This window comes from Chrysemys picta, chromosome 16 (genome assembly GCF_011386835.1).
Source record: "Chrysemys picta bellii isolate R12L10 chromosome 16, ASM1138683v2, whole genome shotgun sequence".
Taxonomy (NCBI): domain Eukaryota; kingdom Metazoa; phylum Chordata; order Testudines; family Emydidae; genus Chrysemys; species Chrysemys picta.
In genome coordinates, this window is record NC_088806.1 from 915,036 (window position 1) to 942,274 (window position 27,239).

The 27,239-nt window shown below is 56.4% G+C and overlaps 2 protein-coding genes across 3 annotated transcripts in view; both read right to left on the minus strand.

Annotated features, from left to right (window-relative positions):
* RNASEK (ribonuclease K) overlaps positions 1–27,239 on the minus strand; it is a 321,727-nt gene that overhangs the window by 208,284 nt on the left and 86,204 nt on the right. The gene's annotated exons all lie outside the window — the stretch shown is intronic.
* On the minus strand, positions 1,108–27,140 carry LOC135975918 (mucin-2-like). Of its 2 annotated transcripts, none has more exons than XM_065569264.1 (11): positions 19,514–27,140; positions 18,884–19,009; positions 17,992–18,110; positions 17,477–17,538; positions 16,415–16,560; positions 15,847–15,915; positions 14,722–14,893; positions 13,565–13,732; positions 7,652–7,776; positions 7,077–7,156; positions 1,108–2,131 (listed from the first exon to the last, which is right to left on the minus strand). In XM_065569264.1, exons 1-11 carry the CDS (start codon positions 27,051–27,053, stop codon positions 2,096–2,098), a joined length of 8,643 nt encoding a protein of 2,880 aa, XP_065425336.1. In that variant the 5' UTR covers positions 27,054–27,140; the 3' UTR covers positions 1,108–2,095. The 2 variants fall into 2 exon arrangements, with proteins under 2 accessions (XP_065425336.1, XP_065425337.1); XM_065569265.1 differs by having other exon boundaries at positions 7,664–7,776; positions 19,514–27,137.

Here is a 27,239-nt window from a genome sequence, read left to right on the forward strand (position 1 = left end):
TCTATCTTTTTCCTTTTATGAATAAACCTTTAGATTTTAGATTCTAAAGGACTGGCAACAGTGTGATTTGTGGGTAAGATCTGATTTGTATATTGACCTGGGTCTGGGGCTTGGTCCTTTGGGATCAGGAGAACCTTTTTTCTGTTATTGGGGTATTGGTTTTCATAACCATTTGTCCCCATAACGAGTGGCACTGGTGGTGATACTGGGAAACTGGAGTGTCTAAGGAAATTGCTTGTGAGACTTGTGGTTAGCCAGTGGGGTGAGACTGAAGTCCTCTTAGTCTGGCTGGTTTGGTTTGCCTTAGAGGTGGAAAACCCCAGCCTTGGGCTGTAACTGCCCTGTTTGAGCAATTTGTCCTGAGTTGGCACTCTCAGTTGGGTCCCGCCAGAACCGCATTGTCACAGCCCGTTTATCCATGTTAAATATTGGCTCAACGCTGGCTCCCTGCCAGGCTTCGGGATGGGCAGAGCCCTGGGAACCACCGCAAGTGGGTGTGGAGGGGCGGAGCAGACAGGGGGACTGTGCCAAGCTGGCATGTCAGTGTCCCGGCAGCTATTCACTCGAGTGTTTGCCTTCACGCCGCGCCCTCTGCCCATGCCTTCTCCCCCCCCAACATTCTCTACAAGTTTGTTTTTCACGTGACTCGGCCCCGGGCTCGGGTCCTGCCGCCGCTATCTGCCCCGCTGCCATCTGGCTCAGTCAGGTGCCGCGACAGCAGGAACACGTGGACCCTTGTCAGGTGTTTGGGCACCGCTTCATCAGCTGGCACAAGCCAGCCCCAGGCTGGGCAGATTGGGGCCGACCCATCCCCGCCCAGGTCCTGGGACAGAGACGTCCCCATGGCAGCCCAAGCAGCCAGGTTTGGGTACAGGTGCTGCGCGGCCCGGCAGCTGCCCCCCGGTGGGGTGGTACGAAGCACAGACATGAGCCAGATCTGGGTGGGGGGACACTGCTCTCACCCCCAGAGTCTGCCCTGAATTTGGGGGGGTTCATACTCCCTGTCTGGACCTCCTGGGGGGGGGGCACGGCTGGAGACACAGCTCCTCACTGGGGAACCTTAGGTAACGAGCACCCCATTTTCAAAATAACATCCCCCCAAGCAAGGAAACCCGCTCACGCCTGGCATTTTCTCACCGCTTTATTTCCCCTCCGAGAATCATAACAGCAGAGTTTCATTTCTTACATTATTTCAGTCCCCAGGGGCTGTCAGGAAGCAAAATCCAGGGGGGGTTCCTGTCTTGGGGGGTCTGTCACAAGGAGAGGCAGCCCCCTCCTGGGGCGGGGGAGATCTGATCCAGGGGCAACCCCCCTGCAGAGCAATGGACCTGCCCAATGCCTTTTGCCTTGCTCTGCTCCAGCGTGGCTTCTTCCCCCGGATGCCTGGGTCCCCTCTCTTCACTGAGAACCCCCTCCCAGCTGGAAATGGGCCGTCCTGCCTTCCCCCAGATGCCTGGGTCCCCTGGCCTCACTGTGGCACCCCTTGGGAACGCAGCCCCCTTTTCCCCTACCCCCGTCCCGCCCCTGTTTGCTCAAGGCAAAGGAAACAATTGGAAGTAAACAACACCCCCCCACCCACCGAAATCACCGGCAGAGGGGCCCGGTGCCAGCCAGCGCCTCCCCGACCTGCCCATGCTTCCTCTTCGACAAACCATCTGCTGAACGTGCTGTGCAAACAACCTGAGCGCTGCCAGCCGGGGCCTGGGAAAGCCCCACCCCGCGCCTGGCTCCGGACTGCCAAAGAGGAATGGATCCCCCACACACAGGTAGAGCTGGGGATGCTACCGGCTACCGCCCCACTGCCTGGACCCTATGGCCCAGAGCCTAGTGTCCCACCACCACCAACAGCAGCATGGCTTCGTGCCTGCCAGTCCCCGGGAGCTCAGCAGTGTCCGCTGTGTCCCAGCCCCCCGGGGGGGTCTCGGCAGCAGAGAGTCACTGGCCTGTTGGCGGCTCCGGGTTCATGTCCGGCCTGGGCCCCCCAGCCTCAGCTCCGCAGGTCTCATGGGTGCTGGTCCCCGGAGAGCAGCCTCCTCCGACAGCTGTGGCCGCTGGATCAGTCCTGGATGTCACAGGCCAGACCAGCCGCTGGGACTCAGATACGGGTCACCTGGGGCCGGGCAATTTGTGTCTGGGGATAGGGACAGCAGATTTGTATAATCTTTGGTGGTGCCCAGAATGGGTCCAAGTCCCCCCCCTACACACACACACACACGCCTGCCTAAGGCTCTAGAAGGGGGTTTGGGTGCTGGGTGCGGGCTCTGGGCTGGAACAGGGAGTAGGGATGCGGGAGGGGATGTGCGGGATCTAGGAGGGGGTTTGGGTGCTAGGTGTGGGCTCTGGGAAGAGGCAAGGAGTTGGGGTGCGGGAGGTGATGTGCGGGATCTAGGAGCGGGTTTGGGTGCTGGGTGCGGGCTCTGGGCTGGGACAGGGAGTTGGGGTGCGGGAGAGGATGTGCGGGATCTAGGTGGGGGTTTGGGTGCTGGGTGCGGGCTCTGGGCTGGGACAGGGAGTTGGAGTGCGGGAGGGGATGTGCGGGATCTAGGCGCGGGTTTGGGTGCTGGGTGTGGGCTCTGGGCTGGGACAGGGAGTTGGGGTGCGGGAGGGGATGTGCGGGATCTAGGAGCGGGTTTGGATGCTGGGTGTGGGCTTTGGGCTGGGACAGGGAGTTGGCGTGCGGGAGGTGATGTGTGGGATCTAGGAGGGGGTTTGGGTGCTGGGTGTGGGCTCTGGGCTGGGACAGGGAGTTGGGGTGCGGGAGGGGATGTGCGGGATCTAGGAGCGGGTTTGGGTGCTGGGTGCGGGCTCTGGGCTGGGACAGGGAGTTGGGGTGCGGGAGAGGATGTGCGGGATCTAGGAGGGGGTTTGGGTGCTGGGTGCGGGCTCTGGGCTGGGATAGGGAGTAGGGGTGCGGGAGGTGATGTGCGGGATCTAGGAGCGGGTTTGGGTGCTGGGTGCGGGCTCTGGGCTGGGATAGGGAGTAGGGGTGCGGGAGGACATGTGTGGGATCTAGGAGCGGGTTTGGGTGCTGGGTGCGGGCTCTGGGCTGGGACAGGGAGTTGGGGTGCGGGAGAGGATGTGCGGGATCTAGGTGGGGGTTTGGGTGCTGGGTGCGGGCTCTGGGCTGGAACAGGGAGCTGGGGTGCGGGAGGGGATGTGCGGGATCTAGGAGGGGGTTTGGGTGCTGGGTGTGGGCTCTGGGCTGGAACAGGGAGTTGGGGTGTGGGAGGGGATGTGCGGGATCTAGGAGCGGGTTTGGGTGCTGGGTGTGGGCTTTGGGCTGGGACAGGGAGTTGGGGTGCGGGAGGTGATGTGCGGAATCTAGGAGGGGGTTTGGGTGCTGGGTGTGGGCTTTGGGCTGGGACAGGGAGTTGGGGTGCGGGAGGTGATGTGCGGGATCTAGGAGGGGGTTTGGGTGCTGGGTGTGGGCTTTGGGCTGGGACAGGGAGTTGGCATGCGGGAGGTGATGTGCGGGATCTAGGAAGGGGTTTGGGTGCTGGGTGTGGGCTCTGGGCTGGGACAGGGAGTTGGGGTGCGGGAGGGTATGTGCGGGATCTAGGTGGGGGTTTGGGTGCTGGGTGTGGGCTCTGGGCTGGAACAGGGAGTTGGGGTGCGGGAGGTGATGTGCGGGATCTAGGAAGGGGTTTGGGTGCTGGGTACGGGCTCTGGGCTGGGACAGGGAGTTGGGGTGTGGGAGGGGATGTGCGGGATCTAGGAGGGGGTTTGGATGCTGGGTGTGGGCTCTGGGCTGGGACAGGGAGTTGGGGTGCGGGAGGGGATGTGCGGGATCTAGGAGCGGGTTTGGGTGCTGGGTGTGGGCTCTGGGCTGGAACAGGGAGTTGGGGTGTGGGAGGGGATGTGCAGGATCTAGGAGCGGGTTTGGGTGCTGGGTGTGGGCTCTGGGCTGGAACAGGGAGTTGGGGTGTGGGAGGGGATGTGCGGGATCTAGGAGCGGGTTTGGGTGCTGGGTGTGGGCTCTGGGCTGGAACAGGGAGTTGGGGTGCGGGAGGCGATCTGCGGGATCTAGGAGGGGGTTTGGGTGCTGGGTGTGGGCTCTGGGCTGGGACAGGGAGTTGGGGTGCGGGAGGTGATGTGCGGGATCTAGAAGGGGGTTTGGGTGCTGGGTGTGGGCTCTGGGCTGGGACAGGGAGTTGGCGTGCGGGAGGTGATGTGCGGGATCTAGGAAGGGGTTTGGGTGCTGGGTGTGGGCTCTGGGCTGGGACAGGGAGTTGGGGTGCGGGAGGGTATGTGCGGGATCTAGGAGGGGGTTTGGGTGCTGGGTGTGGGCTCTGGGCTGGGACAGGGAGTTGGGGTGCGGGAGGGGATGTGCGGGATCTAGGTGGGGGTTTGGATGCTGGGTACGGGCTCTGGGCTGGGACAGGGAGTTGGGGTGCGGGAGGGGATGTGCGGGATCTAGGAGGGGGTTTGGGTGCTGGGTGTGGGCTCTGGGCTGGGACAGGGAGTTGGGGTGCGGGAGGGGATGTGCGGGATCTAGGAGGGGGGTTGGGTGCTGGGTGCGGGCTCTGGGCTGGGACAGGGAGTTGGGGTGCGACAGGGGATGTGTGGGATCTAGGTGGGGGTTTGGGTGCTGGGTGTGGGCTCTGGGCTGGGACAGGGAGTTGGGGTGCGGGAGGTGATGTGCGGGATCTAGGAAGGGGTTTGGGTGCTGGGTACGGGCTCTGGGCTGGGACAGGGAGTTGGGGTGCGGGAGGACATGTGTGGGATCTAGGAGCGGGTTTGGGTGCTGGGTGCGGGCTCTGGGCTGGGACAGGGAGTTGGGGTGCGACAGGGGATGTGTGGGATCTAGGTGGGGGTTTGGGTGCTGGGTGTGGGCTCTGGGCTGGGACAGGGAGTTGGGGTGCGGGAGGTGATGTGCGGGATCTAGGAAGGGGTTTGGGTGCTGGGTGTGGGCTCTGGGCTGGGACAGGGAGTTGGAGTGCGGGAGGACATGTGTGGGATCTAGGAGCGGGTTTGGGTGCTGGGTGTGGGCTCTGGGCTGGGACAGGGAGTTGGGGTGCGGGAGGCGATGTGCGGGATCTAGGAGCTGGTTTGGGTGCTGGGTGTGGGCTCTGGGCTGGGACAGGGAGTTGGAGTGCGGGAGGACATGTGTGGGATCTAGGAGCGGGTTTGGGTGCTGGGTGTGGGCTCTGGGCTGGGACAGGGAGTTGGAGTGCGGGAGGGGATGTGCGGGATATAGGAGCGGGTTTGGGTGCTGGGTGTGGGCTCTGGGCTGGGACAGGGAGTTGGGGTGCGGGAGGGGATGTGTGGGATCTAGGAGGGGGTTTGGGTGCTGGGTGTGGGCTTTGTGCTGGGACAGGGAGTTGGGGTGCGGGAGGGGATGTGCGGGATCTAGGTGGGGGTTTGGGTGCTGGGTGTGGGCTCTGGGCTGGGACAGGGAGTTGGGGTGCAGGAGGGGATGTGCGGGATCTAGAAGGGGGTTTGGGTGCTGGGTGTGGGCTCTGGGCTGGGACAGGGAGTTGGGGTGCGGGAGGACATGTGTGGGATCTAGGAGCGGGTTTGGGTGCTGGGTGTGGGCTTTGGGCTGGGACAGGGAGTTGGGGTGCGGGAGGACATGTGTGGGACCTAGGTGGGGGTTTGGGTGCTGGGTGTGGGCTTTGGGCTGGGACAGGGAGTTGGGGTGCGGGAGGGGATGTGCGGGACCTAGGAGCGGGTTTGGGTGCTGGGTGTGGGCTCTGGGCTGGGACAGGGAGTTGGGGTGCGGGAGGGGATGTGTGGGATCTAGGAGGGGGTTTGGGTGCTGGGTGTGGGCTCTGGGCTGGGACAGAGGGTTGGGGCAGGGGCAGCTCTATGTATTTTGCCGCCCCAAGCACAGCAGTCCGGCGGCTTTCGGCAGCATGCCTGTGGGAGGTCCACTGGTCCTGCGCCTTCGGCGTACCCGCCGCCGAATTACCACCGAAGTCACGGGACCGGCGGACCTTCCGCAGGCATGTCGCCGAAGGCAGCCTGACTGCCACCCTCACGGCAACCGGCAGGCCGCCCCCCGCGACTTGCCGCCCCAGGCACGCACTTGGTGCGCTGGTGCCTGGAGCCGCCCCTGGATTGGGGTGCAGGACATGCGGCCGGGCTGGGGATGAGGCATTTGGGGTGCAGCAGGCAGGCTTCCCTGGGGCTGGAGTAGGGGGCCAGAGAGGAGGACTCCCCTCAATCCTCTCCTTGCTGGCAGCAGTGAGTCAGGGGGAGGGGAGCCTCCTCCCTGGCCCCCCAGCACGACACTCACCGAAGCCCCCCCAGGCGGCTGCTCAGGTCCAGCCAGGATGAGCTGCAGGGGACAGATGCCCACTGCCCAGGGCAGCAGACGGGGTTCGGGGATGCTCTGGGTGAGGCAAGCAGGGGCAGCAGGCAGGGGAGAGACCCGACTCCGAACATCAGTGGAGCCAAGCCCCCCGGGCCCTGCATTTGCTGGAGCCTGGGAACTACAGGCCATACAACTCGCCGCCCGTCTGAGGAGTAGAGCCCGCCTGGGTCAGGCGATGCAGAGAGCCCGATGCCCCTCACTCCCGACCTGCAGCCCCTGCCAGCCCAGCCCTGCCCCCCCAGCTCTGCCGGTGCCCCTCACTCCCGACCCGCAGCCCCTGCCAGCCCGGCCCTGCCCCCCCCAGCTCTGCCGGTGCCCCTCACTCCCGACCCGCAGCCCCTGCCAGCCCGGCCCTCCCCCCCCAGCTCTGCCGGTGCCCCTCACTCCCGACCCGCAGCCCCTGCCAGCCCAGCCCTGCCCCCCAGCTCTGCCAGTGCCCCTCACTCCCGACCCGCAGCTCCCTGCTAGCCCAGCCCTGCCCCCCCAGCTCTGCCGGTGCCCCTCACTCCCGACCCGCAGCCCCTGCCAGCCCAGCCCTGCCCCCCCCAGCTCTGCCGGTGCCCCTCACTCCCGACCCGCAACCCCCCCACTAGCCCAGCCCTGCCCCCCCAGCTCTGCCGGTGCCCCTCACTCGCAACCCGCATCCCCTGCTAGCCCAGCCCTGCCCCCCCAGCCCTGCTGGTGCCCCTCACTCCCGACCCGCAGCCCCTGCTAGCCCAGCCCTGCCCCCCCCCCCCCAGCTCTGCTGCTGGCCAAGTACCTGCAGGGACGTGTCCACTTTGTCCAGCGAAGGCCGGAAGGAGGAGGAGACTCTGTGGCTGCCGCTGCCGCCCTCAGTCTCTGCAAGAGGCCCCGGAACGGGGTAAGCAGCTACCATTCGGGGGATGGGGGCAAGTTTCCTCCACCCTACTCCTGCTCCTACCCCACTGCACCCTGGTCCCCTGACCCCACCCTGCCATGCACCCTCTCCTGCCCCCATTCCACCCCCTTCCTTTCCCAGCCCCCCCCACCACCACCCGGCTAAGGATGCCCCAGGATCAGCCCTTTCTGGCAGGACCGGCCCTGGCACATCTGTCCAGCTGGGCGCCCACTGCACCTGGCCAGTACCCTGGGCTCAGGCTCCTCCTAGATCTCCCAGTTCTTTGTGCCTCAGAGGTGGCAGCTGAACCCCCCACCCAGACAGCCCCCTTCCGCCCTGACCCTCTCCCAGCTCCCCGCTGCTCCGCACCCCTGTGGAGCGTGAAGGAGCCAGGCCAGCAGGACCCCGGAGGGGGAGGGGAGGCTGAGGTCAGCTTGGCTCATTGGGGCCCAGAGCCGGGGAATGTGGCTATGCACCTGGGACGTTACCTGTCCAGCTGGGGGCGGACGGGGTTGTGGCAGCGATTCCCTGGGGGGGCGCGTTCCACTCCCACTCCTCGTTGCTGTACCACTTCTCCTGCCTCTCCTCCAAGTCCGCCACGCTGCAAAGGGAGCAGCCATACCACCCATCAGCCCCAAGACCCGGCCCCATGCGGCCCCCGGTACACACGCTCCGGGGGGCCGGCTGCCATATCCCCATCTCTCGAAATGTCTCAAATTCTCCAGTTCCAAAACTGGCCGGAGCCCGGCCTCAGCGTGAGCCCAGCACAGCCTGGCGCACGGAGCCCGTCAGAGAGGATCGGCCTCCGGACTCGCCCCAAGCCATGCGGTCAGCGGCAAAACTATGGAGAGAACCCAGGAGTCCTGAGTCTCAGCTCAGGGGCCTGGCTCCCCCAGCTCAGGGCAAATCCCTCCTCTCCCATGCCTCAGTTTCCCCATCTATGAAATCCTTCCCTACCTGATGAGGGCAGGGTGGGGGGGGAGAGACTAAAATCTATTGGTGATTGTGTGGAACCACCCAGATGTCACAGTGATGAGGCCAAGAAAAGGTCACAGATTCAGAGCATTCACGCCCAGGAAGGACCACGAGTCCAAGCGTCTCTCTAGCCTGGGCCAGGAAATCTCACCCACTCAGCCCTGTCCAGAGCCAGACACAGGACAGGACAGCCCCCCCTCAAGTCATTGTGTCCAGCCCCTCTTCTACTGTCCCATCCCCATCACAGACTGAGCGAGCTCCGTCTTCCAACCACCCCTGGAGAGACTGCCCCCTTCGTTTCCCTGGCCCTGTTGGCCGCCCTACTCCATGCCTGGATCTGACCAATGCCTGGCCCCAGGGCGTGACGAATGTGGGCTTTCTCTGTGATATCATTCTGAACACTCTGCAGGACTCCGTGCCTGTCCCCCTGGCATCGCCACCCGGGGGGGGGGGGGAGTTCACATTCGACACACCTGCCCCCCTGCCTCTCAAGGCAGAGACAGTCCTAGGTTCACTGGAAAGACCAGACCCCTCCCTCACCCTCTGTCCTTCCCAGTGCAGACGGTCAGGAGGGGGTTGAGGTGTGGGTTGTTGTTGTTTTTTGACAAAATGGGAATTTGGGGGTGAGTCAAAAAACATTCATTTTTCAAAACTTGGCATGGGAAAGCATCAGGCAAGTCCACAAGGTTTTTGACTCTGGGGGGAAAAAAGGGTTTTGAAATTGTACTGCCCTGGTTTGCCATTTTCCAAATGAAACCAACAAACCAAAAAAAGGATTCAGTTTTCCAGTTCCCAACAAACTTTTCATGGGGATGGTTCAAAGAACAAAAATGGTTGAAACCGAAATACCCCTGTGACGAAGTGGGGGGTTTTCTTGTTTTCGGTGGGGTTTCAATGGTTTGCATGCGGAGGGGGTGGGACTCAGTTTCCCTGGGTGTTACTGGTTTAACGAGGTGAGGGGAGAGGGAGTGTGTTTTGCAGAGGACCGGAGAGAGGACGTGGGGACCCAGCCGATGGCCGGGAGGATGGATACCCCAGCGACCGGTGACCTGGTGACCTGGTGACCCGGAGGCCCAGCTGAGGAGACGCAGCCGGTTCTGGCCAGTGGGCGGACAATGGGCTGCAGAGTGAGGACCCAGTGACCGAACCAGCCGGTTCCAACCAGAGGACAGAACGGAGGAGACGAGGCCCCAGTTTATGACCCTGTTTCCCTGGAGAGAAGACAATGGACAGAGGCGGGGCCTGGGGCCGGGGATCTCAGATGCCCAGCTGGGAGCAGGGGGGCTCTGGGCTGGAGAGGGGGAGCAGGCAGAGCCCACCTGGATGCAGAGAGACTGGGATGTGCTGGGCTGAGGGAGGCCAGGCCTGAGGGTCAGAGGGTTTCCTGTGCTGGGTTCAACTCTCAATAAACCCTCCTGTTTTACACAGGGTGAGAGTCGCTCCGGTCTAGAGAACAGGGTGGCATCAACCCCTTTGGGGAGTGGAGGCCCCGGGGGTCCAAAGCGAGTGGACTCCCTGAGGGGGCCCATGGCAGAGACAGACGTGCTAAGGCTCCAAGAGGTGCGGATCCAGGAGGTGGAGGGGCCTGACCCCGAGAGAGAGTGGACCCCCGAGAAGGGCTGTCTCACTGAAAGGGGCACCCCCCACGGACCACACGGGGCCAAGAGTGGGCACGATCTGTGAGTCCGTGACAACCCCAAACTGAGATTTCAGGGGGGATTTTCACTTCAGGGAATTTTCTGAGATTTCCATCAAGTAGGGGCAGAGAGGTAGTTTTCCCTCTGTGCCAAGCCTGGGTGCGACCATGGCTGAAATCAGTGTCTCAGTTTCCCCTTCTATGAAATCCTTCCCTACTTGACTGGGGCAGGGGGAGGGAAGGGAAAAGACTAAAATCCATGAATCTGAGCATCTGTTGCCTGTTCTGGCACCCACAGTTCCAGCAGGATGGTGATTAAATCGGAGAGGGGTCAGAGAAGAGCCAGGAGAAGAATTAGAAACCTGTCTTCGAGTGAGAGACTCCAGGAGCTCCATCTATTTGAGGAGGATGGAGGTAAATAGTTCTCCTTAATCCCTCAGGACAGGACAAGAGACAATAGACTTAAATTGCAGCAAGGGAGTGTGACGTTGCACTCCATATGATTTTATGAAAATATGCTAATGAGTGAATATAATGTAACTGGAATCTGCTTCATGCAAAAGGTCTCTTGTAAGGTGTCATTACAAAGCTTATAATCTACTGAGTGTGATCATCCTATTTGTATAAATGTATCATTCTTGTGTCTGAAACTAGAGATATAAAATATAACTCTGAGGTCCTATTGTAATTATGCAAAGTGTGGGCCCGTAATGGTGGTTTGGAATCTTGATGGCTCCCATTAACCAGGACAATTGACTGTAGATGGCTCTGTTTACTTGCAAGCCTTCCTGTGAGTCAGGCCGGGAAGAATGGAGGCTTGGGGGTCTCACAGGACAGGTGATCACGTCACCTAGTACTGGAATCCATCTTAAACCTGGGGCTTTTCCATTTAGCAGGAGGGGTGGGGATCCAGAGAGACAAAGGATTCCCGCCTTGTGCCAAAGCTATAAAAGGGGGTGGAACAGGACAAAGGGGGCTGCCGTCATGAGAAATCCCCTAGCTACCACCTGAGCTGGAACAAGGACTGTACCAGGGGACAGGATTGGCCCGGACTAGAAAAGAGTCTAGTCTCAGAAAGAAACTTAATGAAACATCTCTGAGGGTGAGATTTCATCTGTATTCATTTTCCTACTGTATTAGGTTTAGACTTGCATGTTTTTGTTTTATTTTGCTTGGTAACTTACTTTGTTCTCTCTATTATTACTTGGAACCACTTAAGTCCTACTTTTTATATTTAATAAAATCACTTGTTACTTATTAATTAACCCAGAGCAAGTAATTAATACCTGGGGGGCAAACAGCTGTGCATATCTCTCTATCAGTGTTATAGAGGGCGGACAATGTATGAGTTTATCCTGTATAAGTTTTATACAGAGTAAAACGGATTGATTTGCAGTTTGGATCCCATTGGGAAATGGGTGTCCGGGTGCTAGAGACAGGAACACTTTCTAAGCCATTTTCAGTTAAGTCTGCAGCTTGTGAGGGATGTGGTTCAGACCTGGGTCTGTGTTGCAGCAGGCTGGCGTGTCTGGCTCAACAAGACAGGGCACTGAAGTCCTAAGCTGGCAGGTAAAACGGGCTCAGAGTTAGTCTCAGCACATCAGGTGGCAGCTCCAAGGGGGTTTCTGTGATCCAACCCGCCGCAGGGCGTAGTCGAGCAGGATCTGTGGACAGCTCATTGCTTTGAGATACTGGTAGTGATGTTAAGTGAGTTTAAGTGTGCTGGCTGGAGAACAGACAAAGTGGTTACTGGTTTGTTATTTTCTGTTTGCTGATTTCGGGAAAGGGAAGTAGGGACAGAAAAGGAAGCAAAATAAGTCAGAGTGAAGATCAGAAGAAGCTAGAACTGGACAGGTTGCAAATTGCCCAGAAAGGCTGAACATTGGGCACTGGAAAGTCTCTGTTAACTAGAAGCCCCTGAGCTGAGGGCATCTTAGTTTCAGTGAACTGAAGACAGGTGTGGCCCAACCTCTGGGTCTGTGCTGAAGCTGACTGGAGTGTCTAACTCAGCAAGATAGGAGTAGAGGGGCACCTGTTCTGGCAGGAGGGGTTCTCTGTGGTATCCCTGATCATCGAGTGATGGTCTCAAGGGGAGATAAATGGAATTGATGCACAATTTGCCCGGGAAAAAGTTGCCCTGGAGACAGAAGCAGACAGACAAGGGGCTGCATGCCAGCAAACCCTGGACTTAAAAAACAGAAAAATTGAAGCCCAAAGACAAGCATAAATTGATACCCAGAAGCATGAACTGGCTGTAATGGACTGGGAGAGGGGCACAGAGACGTGTATCCTGGAGCTGGAAGTTGGGGCCCTGGTGACGGCTGCGGTGGGAACAGACCCCAAGGACTCTGTAGCTGGAAGCAAGCCCAACCGGAGTGAAATGGGTGGATTTTGCTGGCCAGGGAAGGGTCTGTCATAGCTGGTCGCTGTGAGCCCACAGCTGGATCAGGGTCTCTTTCCCTTTTGCGGGACACAGGCGTGTCTGCCCCAGAGGGGAGCCCAAAGAGGAATTTTAGGTATACTGCCTCCGCCATGGTCAGTGTCCAAGTCTCCAGCAGTAAGTTCAGGAGGAAGGTGTGACGTTGCACTCTATATGATTTTATAAAAATATGCTAATGAGTGTGAATATAATGTAACTGGAATATGCTTCATGCAAAAGGTCTCTTGTAAGGTGTCATTACAAAGTTTATAATCTACTGAGTGTGGCCATCCTATTTGTATAAATGTATCATTCTTGTATCTGAATCTAGTAATAGCTCAGGGGGTGGAGGGATAGCTCAGTGGTTTGAGCATTGGCCTGCTAAACCCAGGGTTGTGAGTTCAATTGTTGAGGGGGCCACTTAGGGATCTGGGGCAAAAATCTGTCTGGGGATTGGTCCTGCTTTGAGCAGGGGGGTGGACTAGATGACCTCCTGAGGTCCCTTCCAACCCTAATATAATATTCTAAACATAACTCTGAGGTCCTATTGTAATTATGCAAAGTGTAGACCATTAATGGTCGTTTGAAATCTTGATGGCATCCAGCAACTAAGACAATTGGTTGTAAATGGCTCTGTTTACTTCCAAGCCTTCCTGTGAGTCAGGCTGGGAAGAATGAAGGTTTGGGATCTCACAGGACATGTCACCTGGTACTGGAATCCATCTTAAACCTGGGGCTTTTCCATTTAGAAAGAGGGGTGGGAACCCAGAGAAACAAAAGTTTCCCGCCTTGTGCCAAAGCTATATAAGGGGGTGGAGCAGGACAAAGGGGGCTGCAGTCATGAGAAATCCCCTAGCTACCACCTGAGCTGGAACAAGGACTGTACCAGGGGAAAGGATTGGGCCCAGACAAGGAAGGAGTCTAGTCTGTGAAAGAAGCTCATTGGATCATCTCTGAGGGTGAGATTTTATCTGTATTCCATTTCCTACTATATTAGGCTTAGACTTGTGTGATTTTGTTTTATTTTGCTTGGTAACATACTTCGTTCTGTCTGTTATTACTTGGAACCACTTAAATCCTACTTTTTATACTCAGAGGTAATCTCAGAACATCAGGTGGCAGTCCCAAGAGAGTCTCTGTGACCCAACCTGTCACAGGGAGGTTTAGGTTGGACATCAGGAAACACTTCCTAACTGGCAGGGTGGTTAAGCCCTGGAATAAATTGCCCAGGGAGGTGGTGGAATCATCGTCCTCGGAGGTTTTTAAGAGCAGGTCAGACAAACCCCTATCAGGGATGGGCTAGATCCCGCCCCACTGTGCCTCCCCAGGCCCCACCCACTCCAGGCCCTGCCCCTGTACCTGTGCTTGCCACTCCAGTGCTGACGCCAGCAGAGGCAGATGGCCAGGATGAGAATCACCAGCAGCAGCATGGCCAGGCCGAGTGCCACCCCCACTGCCACGCCCACCTTGCTCACCACTTGTTCACAGTGATTGCCCGTGAACCAGTACCAGTCTGAGTGCTGGCAGCTGCCGAGAGAATGGGGAGGCCGTCAGGAGTGTGATGCAGCCAGGACTCCTGGGTTCTCTCCCTGGCTCTGGGAGGGGAGTGGGGGCTGGTGGGTTAGAGCAGGGGGGGCTGGGAGCCAGGACTCCTGGGCTCTCTCCCTGGCTCTGGGAGGGCAGTGGGGGCTGGTGGGTCAGAGCAGGGGCTCTGGGAGCCAGGACACCTGGGTTCTGCTCTGGAGGCACAGTGGGGGCTAGCCTGGGTTCTCTCCCCGGCTCTGGGAGGGGAGAGGGGACTGGTGGGTTAGAGCGGGGGGGCTGGGAGCTAGGACACCTGGGTTCTCTCCCCGGCTCTGGGAGGGGAGTGGGGGCTGGTGGGTTATAGCATGGGGGGCTGGGAGCCAGGACGCCTGGGTTCTGCTCTGGAGGCACAGTGGGGGCTAGTGGCCAGCGTCTCCACCCTGACTGACCCCACTGTCTCCGGTCACCCAGCGCTCACGTTATCCTAATCCCTGAGTACATCTTCCCGCTAGGTTATTATCTCATCCCCTTCACCAGCGTGGTCGGTATCATCATCGCCATGATGTGCACCATCCTGGTGAGTGACGCCCCACCGCACTGTGCGGGGCACAGGCTGGGAGCCAGGACACCTGGGTTCTCTCCCCGGCTCTGGGAAGGGGAGGGGCCTAGGGGGTTAGAGCAGGGGTAGGGGAGTTCTGATGTCGGAAGTGTGGGAAAGGGACCCCTGACCCCAGTCAGCAAGGGATGGTCCCAGCCCCAGTGTCGAGTCTCAGGCCTGACCTGAGTCTGCCCAACACTCCCCAGGAGCAAATACTGAAGAGGAGGGTGACCAGCCCTTTGCCCCAGTGACCCACACCCCCATTTTTTGCCACTCCAGAGGGTGGTGTTTGGACCAGCCGTGGGTTCTTGGTGCCCAGGTACTACAGCCGGGCTCTGTCCCCCTCCCCAGCCACAGCTGGGTTCCCCATATCCCCCTGGGCAGTGACACTCACAAGCAGGTGGGTCCCCCTGGCTGGAGGTAGCAGTAACCCCGGCCATTGCAGGTGTAGGTGTCGGGGTGGTGGACGCTGCAGTTGGAGACGCACATCAGCTGCCCCGAGACGTTGATAGGCAGGAAGTATTTCTGGTAGGATGGGCTGATGGTCGAGTTCTGCAGGCACACACCTGGGGAGACAGGGCCGGAGCGTGTCAGCACGGGCATCCCCCGCAAAGGCGGCAGGAAAACACGCTGGGGCTCCGGGTCCGTCCTGAGGTCTCCAGGCCCCGCATGCCTCCCCCAGGAGCTGGCAGGTGGGGATACAGGCCTTCCCAGGCCGCTGGAGGCAGCGGGACCATTTCGTTCTGGGTCTCCCGCGCTGGGATTCTTTTTCTTGAACATCCTCCCTGTATAAAATGTCACCCCTTGACCTTTCCTCCCAGTGCAGCATATTTCCGTCCCCCCCAGTTACGTGACATTTTGTACGGGATGGGATTTCCACTTTCCAGCCAACGCTACTTGGCCTCAGGCAGACCTTGTGGCAGTGAGTTCCACCAGCTAATCTGGCATTTTCCCCCTGCTATCATCGGTTTGGAATTTGCTGCCTGTGTCAGTGTTAACACGCAAACAAGGGGGCATCTGACAGCCACATTCATCAGTTCTCTTTAGAGGCCAGCGTAATACCCCGAACAGCCAACAACATTGGTCTCATTTTTCTTTCCGGTTTGAAAATCTCTGGGCTGAATTTCCCATCCCGGTTGCTCTGTGCCGTTCATGACTCCGTAGGCTTCACCCGCGGCTCCGTTCCAGGCACAATGGCCAGATGTCAAAGTGAGACAATTGGAGCCTGGAAACAGGGCACCACACCTGTGACGATAGGGCCAATTAACCAGGGGAACCAATTTGCTAGTCCCAGTGGTGGAGCCTCCATCACTTGGAGCCTTAAAAGGCCTGGGGCACGTGGTCTGACCCGTGAAGGGCCAGAAGTCCGTAGGTTCTGGTAATGAAGTGGGGGATGAATTTCCCAGAGACCATGGCGGAGTCTCCACCTATGTCACAGATGAGGTGCAAGGTTCTTCTAACAGACCCGGGGGTCAGGCCGGATGGCCCCCACCTCCCACTCTCTGAGGCTGCTTCTCACCTGCTGTCGTCAGGGGAACAGAGTTGACGTGTGTCGCGTTGGCTCTGAAGCACAATTCCTGCAAATGAGCTGAAAGAGAAGTGCCAGACCCATGAGTCGTGCCCCTCAGCACGGACCCTGGCTGCTTTCCGCCTGGCAGGGCGGTGAGGACCCCAGGGCTGGGCCAGCAGCCACAAGGCTGGAGCTCCGGGAGCAGGCGGGTGTGAGCTATGGGGGTGCCACTAGCGCTGGTCCTGGGGGGGCCTGTGTCTGCGGAGGGGGGCAGGCCCAGCTGGAGGCTGAGCAGGGAGAAGGGGCCAGCCGGTCTGTGGGACAAATGCAGCGGAGCAAGGGGGGTCTCCGTCATCACTCCAGGGGCTCTGGAGACCTTCTCAGCTGGCTGGAGCCCCCTGGGAGCCCAAGACAGATGCAGGAAACAGAGCAGGGACAGCATGCAAGGCTCTGCAGGGACGGGATGAGATGCCAGGTCTGCAGGGCAGCTGGCACCTCACGGCGCCCCAGAAAGCTGCTGGCCAGCGCTTGGCCCGTGAAAGGGGGACCGACTGGCCAGGCGAGGCGCGGTACAGACCCTGAGAGGAGGCGGTCGAGCCGCTGGTGCAATTGGTTGCATTGAGCAGCGTGCTGACGTTGGCCACAGCCTGGGTGTAGGTGCTGGTGTAGCTGGCGTAGGGCACGGTCAGGACCACGTGGTGATGCACCACCACGCTGCCCTTGCTGCAGGTGGAGAAGGAGAGAAGAAAAGCCATCAGAGGGCCACCATATAACACCCACCCCCCTAGTGTTGCCAGGCATCTGGGTTCCAACCAGAAGGCCCGGTCAAAAGGGGACCCTGGCAGCTCCGGTCGGCACCGCCAACCAGGCCATTAAAAGTCCAGTCGTCGGTGCAGTCCCTGCCTGTCCTGGGGCACAGCGCAGCTCCCGGAAGCAGCCATCAGGTCCCTGCAGCCCTTAGGCACTGGGCAGCCAGTGAGGCTCCACACGCTGACCTTGCACCTGCAGGCGTCGCCCCCACAGCTCCCATTGGTCAGAGTTCCCGGCCAATGGGAGCTGTGGAGCTGGCCCGCGGGAAGCGGGCTGCGTGCAGAGCCTCACTGGCCGCCCATGTGCCTAGGGGCTGCAGGGACCAGGTAGCAGCTTCCTGGAAGCAGTGGAAAGCTCCGCAGGGACCCCGCACCCTGAACCCCTCCTGCACCCCAACCCAGAGCCCGCCCCTCCCCAAACTCCCTCCAGGAGCCCACATCCCCCAACACCCCAACCTCCTGCTCCAGCCCCCTCCTGCACTCCAAGCCCCTCATCCCCGGCCCCACCCCAGAGCTCACACCCCCAGCAAGAACCCACACCCCCTCCCACACTCCAAATCCCTCGGCCCCAGCCCCCCTCCTGTATCCCAAACACCTCATCCCCCGCCACAGCACAGAGTCCAAACCCCCGCTGGAGTCCTTGCCCCCCCTGCACCCCAACCCCCTACCCCAGTCCATTGAAAGTGAGTGAGGGTGGGGGAGAGCAAGTGATGGAGGGAGGGGGGATGGAGCGAGCAGGGGTGGGGCCTCAGGGAAGAGACGGGGCTGTTTGATTTTGTGCGACTAGAAAGTTTGCAACTGTTCCCCTCCCCCCCGACCCCGCGCCTCACCTCAGCTGGATCACCTTAATGCGTAGGAACCCGGGCAGCGTCTGCCTGTAGATCGGGTCCATCTGCAAGACAACAGGCTCAGCATGGTGGACGCCAAGTGCTCCCCCTGCTCGGTGGAGCCCCGGCCCCCTTCCCAGTGCATAGCCCCGCCCCACTGCAGCAGCTCCCCCCTGCCCAGCGGAGACCCTGCTCCCCCAACCCAGTGGTTGCTCCTTCCCCCTAGACTGGCTTGGCCCTTCCACGGCTCAACCCGGCCCCAGGGACCATGTGCAGCTGGGCCGTCCCCCACGCGCCAAAGCCCCAACCCTCCCATAATGCATTGCACCAGGGCCCCTGCTCCCAGGAGACGCAGCGGCCCTATGTAATGAGGCACTGCCTCCACAGACCCTGCAATCTTCCCCCTCAGCGGCGCGCCAGACCCCATCTCTGCCCCCACTACAGCAGTTCCCTATTCACCCACAGCTCCGTGCATGCCCCCCAAGCTCCTGGCAGCTCCTGGGCCCCGTCTCCCTCACCTGGTTGCTGAAGATTGACACAAACGCTCCGAACGCTGTGGACGTTGGATCCTCCATTTTTTCAGAGAAGTTCATGTTCGTCACCACCACGATGACACTGATCTCTGCTGGCACCACATCTGCAAGCGGGAAACAAAGCGCAGCATTAGCAGCCCCGAGTGGTCACAAGCCGGGGCCGGGGGGGCTCGCCAGGCTCGGGTTAAACACCACGAGATCGGGGTGGGGGTAATTATGAGTTTGGATCCCAGCGTGGTGCCTGTTCCAGAGCTGAGCTCCCCGGAGAGTCAGGAAGCGTTTCCTAAAACCCAACCGAGCTTGGCCCTGTTCCAAATTAAGCCCCTTGCTCCCTGTCCTGCCTTCGGGGGGTCCAGAGAACAACTGACCCCATCCCCTCAGACCAGCCCTTCCCCGACCTGCAAGCCGGGCTCAAGTACCCCCGTCCTCCGTGCTGAACTCGCCTGGGTTTAATCTTGCCCCCTAGGTCAGGCTTTTAGCCCTTGGATCATCCTTTGAGTGGCCACTCCCCAGTTTGCCCCCAGCTCCCCTAATGTGCCCAGAGCTGGCCACAGCCCCCCAGCTGGGGGCTCACTGGTGCCAACAGAGCAGGACGAACCCTCCCCCATTCACACAACCGGGGTTGATATTAGCCTTTTTTGCACCCACATCACATTGTTGGCTTGTGTGGTGCCGTTGCAAAAAAGGCTAGTGTCAGTCATGGGCCGCAGCAACAAACACCCCAGTAAAGCCACTAGGGTCGCCGATGCAGCCAACGGGACCGTGAGCCCGGGAAAGGGGTTCATGAACCAAACTCTTGGGAGCAAGCTGCTAAGGCTCGGGATCTGACAGTCCAACAGGGTCCCCCGGAGCGATGGGGGAGGCCAGAGCCACTCACCGACATTGATGTTGTTCATCACCGTTTCGCACAGCTCCCCTGTAAATCCGGGCAGGCAGAGACACTTGTTCGCAAGGAACGTCCCTCCGTTCTGGCACCTCAGGGGCTCCAGCGTTATGGCGGGAACTTCAGGGGAGCAAAGAGAGAAATGGGACTGAATGAGGATATAAACCTGAAAGGGACCCCTCCTCCAGTTCTGAGATGCAGCCACCTCTGGAGCGTGGCAGCAGGTTACACAGGGACCCCTCACCTGGTGCTGAGATGCAGCCACTTCTAGAGTGCAGCAGCAGGTTATAAAGGGACCGCTTACCTGGCACTGAGATGCAGCCACATCTGAGGTGAGTGTGGGAAATGGTAATGGTTTGCCACAAGTTTCTAGCCAGGAATTTGCTTCATATCCCAGGTAACCACTGATAAGGATTATGTCATTTTGGTGTGTGACAGTAGCCCCTGCATGCCCCAAACTGTAATGAGGACCCCATGGTGCTGGGCACTGCACCTGCCCCAACTGAGATCAGGGGCCTCGTAGTGCTGGTAAGTGGCTGAGCCAGGAATAGAATCTAGGGCTCCCAATCTGCTGCCCCCATCTTTCTCGTTGAACCCCGCTCCCCATAGAAACCCACAACTCACCCGCAGTGGTTGTGGTGCCAGTGGTGTTTGCGGGGTGGCTGCTTGTCTCTGGGATTTTAGTTGGCACAGTCATGGAAGTACTTGTGCTGCTAGACTGAGTCTGAGTCACATGGCTGGTCACGGTGCTGGGTTTCCTCGTGGGAACCGAAGAACCTGTCGAGATGGAAAGAGGAGGAGCCATTGACCTTGTAGAAGACACTTCACTTGTTGCTGGCTTTGAAGTGATCATTGTGCTAGAGATGCCGGAGGTGGACCCTGCGGTGGTAGGCAAAGAAACTGTCGTCACCAATGTTTTCTCACGGGTGGTGGATTTGGTTGGACTTGGAACAAAATGGGTTGTCACTGGCAGTGTCTCATTGTGCGTGGATGCCGGAGGACTTGAGTAGGAAACTGTTGTTGCCAGGGTGGTCTCGTTGGTGGTGGGTGAGGATATGGTTGGATAGGACTCTTTTGTCTTTATGGTAGACTCGGCGGAAGATGTGGTCACAGTCGGCTGAGGAGAGACTGTTGTCAAAGTTGTCTGTCGGCTGCTGAATTCCTCTGTGTTAGGGACAGAAAGAGTTGTTACTCCTATACTCTCAGTATTTGTGAATTCAGTATGAGTTGGATGGAGAGGGGCCAACGTCATGGTTGTCTTATTGCTGGTGAATTCAGGTACGGTTGTATGGGACACAGGTGTCATTGTGGTACTCTCTGTGGAAGATGTGACTACAGTTGGCTGGGATGTGACTTTTGTCAAATTTCTCTCACTGGTGAAGCTTTCTGCTGTAGCTGTCACAGAGAGTGTAGAAGACCTTGTGAATTCAGTAGCTGTTGGCTGGGGAAGACTTGTTGTGAATGTTGTTTCATTAGTGGGGACATCCGCTATGGTTGAATGGTGCTCAGTTGTCTTTACAGTACTTCCTGCCAAAGTTGTCTCCTTTCTGCTGGACTCAGACACAGTTGTGTGGGAGAGAGACGTCACTGAAGGGCTCCCAGTGGAAGGGGTGGTCAGAGCTGGTTGGGAGGTGGCCGTTGTAGAGTTTGTCTCGAGTGTGGAGATTTCAAGTGTAACAGGTACAGAAACAGTAGTTGATATTGTGGTCTCAGCATGGGTAGATTTTGCTGTAGTTTCTACAGGAAAACTAGTTGCCATGGTAGTCTCACTGCCTGAGATTTCTGTAAAAGTCTGATGTGGAGGAGTTGTCATCGGAGCTGCCGCACTGGTAAGGAATTCAGGAAGTGTTGTGTGTGACACGTTTGTCGTTATGATACTCTCAGTAGAAGATGTTGATACAACTGCAGAGTGAGTAGCTCTTGTTGCCACTGTCTCACTAGTGGATGTTTCAGATGTAGCAGAAGCAGAAGGTGTTGTTGACAATGTTGTTTCACGGTTGGTAAATGCTGTTGAAGCTGGAGCAGAATATGTTGTTGCCAGAGTCGTTTCATTGGTGGTGGTTTCAGAAAGGGTTGTGTGAGAGACAGAAGTCAAGAAGGTGCTATGGGTGGAAGAGAAGGTCACCGTTGGCGGTGGAGACGATGTTGCTGAGGTTGTCTCACTGTTGCTTGTTTCCATTGTGGTGTGCACTGAAGATGTTATCTCATTGTGTGTGGATGTCTCTGTCATTGGAAGAGAAGGAGAGCTTGCCATGGTAGTCTCCGTACTTGTAAATTCAGTACGAGTTGGATGGGGAGGAACCAATGTCATGGTTGTCTCATTGGAGGTGAATTCAGAGACCGCTGGTTGTGTGACAGTCGTCCTCAAGGGACTTTCACTGGACGATGCTGTTAGAGTAGACTGGGAAGCCGTCGTCAGACTTTCTTCCCTTGTGGAAATTTGGGCTGTGCTCAGGACCGGAAGGTAGGTTGCCATGGGAGTCTCACTTTTTGTATATTCACTAAAAGTAGGGGGAAGAAGAGTCGTTGTTAGGGTTGTCTCACTGGTGAAAGTTTCAGGTAGTGTTGAGAGAGAGACACTGGTTGTTATCTCCCTGGAAGATGTTGATACAACTGCAGAATGAGTAGCTCTTGTTCCCACTGTCTCACTAGTGGATGTTTCAGATGTAGCGGACGCAGAAGGTGTTGTTGACAATGTTGTTTCACGGTTGGTAAATGCTGTTGAGGCTGGAGCAGAAACTGTTGTTGCCAGAGTTGTTTCATTGGTGGTGGTTTCAGAAAGAGTTGTGTGAGAGACAGAAGTCAAGAAGGTGCTATGGGTGGAAAAGAAGGTCACCATTGGCGGTGGAGAGGATGTTGCTGAGGTTGTCTCACTGTTGCTTGTTTCCATTGTGGTGTGCACTGAAGATGTTATCGCATTGTGTGTGGATGTCTCTGTCATTGGAAGAGAAGGAGAGCTTGCCATGGTAGTCTCCGTACTTGTAAATTCAGTACCAGTTGGATGGGGAGGAACCAATGTCATGGTTGTCTCATTGGAGGTGAATTCAGAGACCGCTGGTTGTGTGACAGTCGTCCTCATGGGACTTTCACTGGACGATGCTGTCAGAGTAGACTGGGAAGCCGTCGTCAGACTTTCCTCCCTTGTGGAAATTTCAACTGTACTCAGGACCGGAAGGGAGGTTGCCATGGGAGTCTCACTTTTTGTATATTCACTAAAAGTAGGGGGAAGAAGAGTCGTTGTTAGGGTTGTCTCACTGGTGAAAGTTTCAGGTAGTGTTGAGAGAGAGACACTGGTTGTTATCTCCCTGGAAGATGTTGATACAACTGCAGAGTGAGTAGCTCTTGTTCCCACTGTCTCACTAGTGGATGTTTCAGATGTAGCGGATGCAGAAGGTGTTGTTGACAATGTTGTTTCACGGTTGGTAAATGCTGTTGAAGCTGGAGCAGAAACTGTTGTTGCCAGAGTCGTTTCATTGGTGGTGGTTTCAGAAAGGGTTGTGTGAGAGACAGAAGTCAAGAAGGTGCTATGGGTGGAAGAGAAGGTCACCGTTGGCGGTGGAGAGGATGTTGCTGAGGTTGTCTCACTGTTGCTTGTTTCCATTGTGGTGTGCACTGAAGATGTTATCTCATTGTGTGTGGATGTCTCTGTCACTGGAAGAGAAGGAGAGCTTGCCATGGTAGTCTCCGTACTTGTAAACTCAGTACGAGTTGGATGGGGAGGAACCAATGTCATGGTTGTCTCATTGGAGGTGAATTCAGAGACCGCTGGTTGTGTGACAGTCGTCCTCAAGGGACTTTCACTGGACGATGCTGTCAGAGTAGACTGGGAAGCCGTCGTCAGACTTTCTTCCCTTGTGGAAATTTGGGCTGTGCTCAGGACCGGAAGGGAGGTTGCCATGGGAGTCTCACTTTTTGTATATTCACTAAAAGTAGGGGGAAGAAGAGTCGTTGTTAGGGTTGTCTCACTGGTGAAAGTTTCAGGTAGTGTTGAGAGAGAGACACTGGTTGTTATCTCCCTGGAAGATGTTGATACAACTGCAGACTGAGTAGCTCTTGTTCCCACTGTCTCACTAGTGGATGTTTCAGATGTAGCGGATGCAGAAGGTGTTGTTGACAATGTTGTTTCACGGTTGGTAAATGCTGTTGAAGCTGGAGCAGAAACTGTTGTTGCCAGAGTTGTTTCATTGGTGGTGGTTTCAGAAAGGGTTGTGTGAGAGACGGAAGTCAAGAAGGTGCTATGGGTGGAAGAGAAGGTCACCGTTGGCGGTGGAGAGGATGTTGCTGAGGTTGTCTCACTGTTGCTTGTTTCCATTGTGGTGTGCACTGAAGATGTTATCTCATTGTGTGTGGATGTCTCTGTCATTGGAAGAGAAGGAGAGCTTGCCAAGGTAGTCTCCGTACTTGTAAATTCAGTACCAGTTGGATGGGGAGGAACCAATGTCACGGTTGTCTCATTGGAGGTGAATTCAGAGACCGCTGGTTGTGTGACAGTCGTCCTCAAGGGACTTTCACTGGACGATGCTGTCAGAGTAGACTGGGAAGCCGTCGTCAGACTTTCTTCCCTTGTGGAAATTTGGGCTGTGCTCAGGACCGGAAGGGAGGTTGCCATGGGAGTCTCACTTTTTGTATATTCACTAAAAGTAGGGGGAAGAAGAGTCGTTGTTAGGGTTGTCTCACTGGTGAAAGTTTCAGGTAGTGTTGAGAGAGAGACACTGGTTGTTATCTCCCTGGAAGATGTTGATACAACTGCAGAGTGAGTAGCTCTTGTTCCCACTGTCTCACTAGTGGATGTTTCAGATGTAGCGGACGCAGAAGGTGTTGTTGACAATGTTGTTTCACGGTTGGTAAATGCTGTTGAAGCTGGAGCAGAAACTGTTGTTGCCAGAGTCGTTTCATTGGTGGTGGTTTCAGAAAGGGTTGTGTGAGAGACAGAAGTCAAGAAGGTGCTATGGGTGGAAGAGAAGGTCACCGTTGGCGGTGGAGAGGATGTTGCTGAGGTTGTCTCACTGTTGCTTGTTTCCATTGTGGTGTGCACTGAAGATGTTATCTCATTGTGTGTGGATGTCTCTGTCACTGGAAGAGAAGGAGAGCTTGCCATGGTAGTCTCCGTACTTGTAAATTCAGTACGAGTTGGATGGGGAGGAACCAATGTCACGGTTGTCTCATTGGAGGTGAATTCAGAGACCGCTGGTTGTGTGACAGTCGTCCTCAAGGGACTTTCACTGGACGATGCTGTCAGAGTAGACTGGGAAGCCGTCGTCAGACTTTCTTCCCTTGTGGAAATTTGGGCTGTGCTCAGGACCGGAAGGGAGGTTGCCATGGGAGTCTCACTTTTTGTATATTCACTAAAAGTAGGGGGAAGAAGAGTCGTTGTTAGTGTTGTCTCACTGGTGAAAGTTTCAGGTAGTGTTGAGAGAGAGACACTGGTTGTTATCTCCCTGGAAGATGTTGATACAACTGCAGAGTGAGTAGCTCTTGTTCCCACTGTCTCACTAGTGGATGTTTCAGATGTAGCGGACGCAGAAGGTGTTGTTGACAATGTTGTTTCACGGTTGGTAAATGCTGTTGAAGCTGGAGCAGAAACTGTTGTTGCCAGAGTTGTTTCATTGGTGGTGGTTTCAGAAAGGGTTGTGTGAGAGACAGAAGTCAAGAAGGTGCTATGGGTGGAAGAGAAGGTCACCGTTGGCGGTGGAGAGGATGTTGCTGAGGTTGTCTCACTGTTGCTTGTTTCCATTGTGGTGTGCACTGAAGATGTTATCTCATTGTGTGTGGATGTCTCTGTCACTGGAAGAGAAGGAGAGCTTGCCATGGTAGTCTCCGTACTTGTAAATTCAGTACGAGTTGGATGGGGAGGAACCAATGTCATGGTTGTCTCATTGGAGGTGAATTCAGAGACCGCTGGTTGTGTGACAGTCGTCCTCAAGGGACTTTCACTGGACGATGCTGTCAGAGTAGACTGGGAAGCCGTCGTCAGACTTTCTTCCCTTGTGGAAATTTGGGCTGTGCTCAGGACCGGAAGGGAGGTTGCCATGGGAGTCTCACTTTTTGTATATTCACTAAAAGTAGGGGGAAGAAGAGTCGTTGTTAGGGTTGTCTCACTGGTGAAAGTTTCAGGTAGTGTTGAGAGAGAGACACTGGTTGTTATCTCCCTGGAAGATGTTGATACAACTGCAGAGTGAGTAGCTCTTGTTCCCACTGTCTCACTAGTGGATGTTTCAGATGTAGCGGATGCAGAAGGTGTTGTTGACAATGTTGTTTCACGGTTGGTAAATGCTGTTGAAGCTGGAGCAGAAACTGTTGTTGCCAGAGTCGTTTCATTGGTGGTGGTTTCAGAAAGGGTTGTGTGAGAGACAGAAGTCAAGAAGGTGCTATGGGTGGAAGAGAAGGTCACCGTTTGCAGTGGAGAGGATGTTGCTGAGGTTGTCTCACTGTTGCTTGTTTCCATTGTGGTGTGCACTGAAGATGTTATCTCATTGTGTGTGGATGTCTCTGTCACTGGAAGAGAAGGAGAGCTTGCCATGGTAGTCTCCGTACTTGTAAATTCAGTACGAGTTGGATGGGGAGGAACCAATGTCATGGTTGTCTCATTGGAGGTGAATTCAGAGACCGCTGGTTGTGTGACAGTCGTCCTCAAGGGACTTTCACTGGACGATGCTGTCAGAGTAGACTGGGAAGCCGTCGTCAGACTTTCTTCCCTTGTGGAAATTTGGGCTGTGCTCAGGACCGGAAGGGAGGTTGCCATGGGAGTCTCACTTTTTGTATATTCACTAAAAGTAGGGGGAAGAAGAGTCGTTGTTAGGGTTGTCTCACTGGTGAAAGTTTCAGGTAGTGTTGAGAGAGAGACACTGGTTGTTATCTCCCTGGAAGATGTTGATACAACTGCAGAGTGAGTAGCTCCTGTTCCCACTGTCTCACTAGTGGATGTTTCAGATGTAGCGGATGCAGAAGGTGTTGTTGACAATGTTGTTTCACGGTTGGTAAATGCTGTTGAAGCTGGAGCAGAAACTGTTGTTGCCAGAGTCGTTTCATTGGTGGTGGTTTCAGAAAGGGTTGTGTGAGAGACAGAAGTCAAGAAGGTGCTATGGGTGGAAGAGAAGGTCACCGTTGGCAGTGGAGAGGATGTTGCTGAGGTTGTCTCACTGTTGCTTGTTTCCATTGTGGTGTGCACTGAAGATGTTATCTCATTGTGTGTGGATGTCTCTGTCATTGGAAGAGAAGGAGAGCTTGCCATGGTAGTCTCCGTACTTGTAAATTCAGTACGAGTTGGATGGGGAGGAACCAATGTCATGGTTGTCTCATTGGAGGTGAATTCAGAGACCGCTGGTTGTGTGACAGTCGTCCTCAAGGGACTTTCACTGGACGATGCTGTCAGAGTAGACTGGGAAGCCGTCGTCAGACTTTCTTCCCTTGTGGAAATTTGGGCTGTGCTCAGGACCGGAAGGGAGGTTGCCATGGGAGTCTCACTTTTTGTATATTCACTAAAAGTAGGGGGAAGAAGAGTCGTTGTTAGGGTTGTCTCACTGGTGAAAGTTTCAGGTAGTGTTGAGAGAGAGACACTGGTTGTTATCTCCCTGGAAGATGTTGATACAACTGCAGACTGAGTAGCTCTTGTTGCCACTGTCTCACTAGTGGATGTTTCAGATGTAGCGGACGCAGAAGGTGTTGTTGACAATGTTGTTTCACGGTTGGTAAATGCTGTTGAAGCTGGAGCAGAAACTGTTGTTGCCAGAGTTGTTTCATTGGTGGTGGTTTCAGAAAGGGTTGTGTGAGAGACGGAAGTCAAGAAGGTGCTATGGGTGGAAGAGAAGGTCACCGTTGGCGGTGGAGAGGATGTTGCTGAGGTTGTCTCACTGTTGCTTGTTTCCATTGTGGTGTGCACTGAAGATGTTATCTCATTGTGTGTGGATGTCTCCGTCATTGGAAGAGAAGGAGAGCTTGCCAAGGTAGTCTCCGTACTTGTAAATTCAGTACCAGTTGGATGGGGAGGAACCAATGTCATGGTTGTCTCATTGGAGGTGAATTCAGAGACCGCTGGTTGTGTGACAGTCGTCCTCAAGGGACTTTCACTGGACGATGCTGTCAGAGTAGACTGGGAAGCCGTCGTCAGACTTTCTTCCCTTGTGGAAATTTGGGCTGTGCTCAGGACCGGAAGGGAGGTTGCCATGGGAGTCTCAATTTTTGTATATTCACTAAAAGTAGGGGGAAGAAGAGTCGTTGTTAGGGTTGTCTCACTGGTGAAAGTTTCAGGTAGTGTTGAGAGAGAGACACTGGTTGTTATCTCCCTGGAAGATGTTGATACAACTGCAGAGTGAGTAGCTCTTGTTCCCACTGTCTCACTAGTGGATGTTTC

What these genes read in the sequence shown, in the direction of transcription:
- LOC135975918 (XM_065569264.1), bottom strand. Translation starts at nt 27,053, where the DNA reads ATGGCAACCTCCCTTCCGGTCCTGAGCACAGCCCAAATTTCCACAAGG. An exon ending in TGTTCCCCTGACGACAGCAG is followed by an intron (nt 14,894 to 15,846) that starts GTGAGAAGCAGC and finishes CTGTCTCCCCAG; the next exon opens with GTGTGTGCCTGCAGAACTCG. An exon ending in CTGGACAGGTAACGTCCCAG is followed by an intron (nt 7,157 to 7,651) that starts GTGCATAGCCAC and finishes GGCCTCTTGCAG; the next exon opens with AGACTGAGGGCGGCAGCGGC.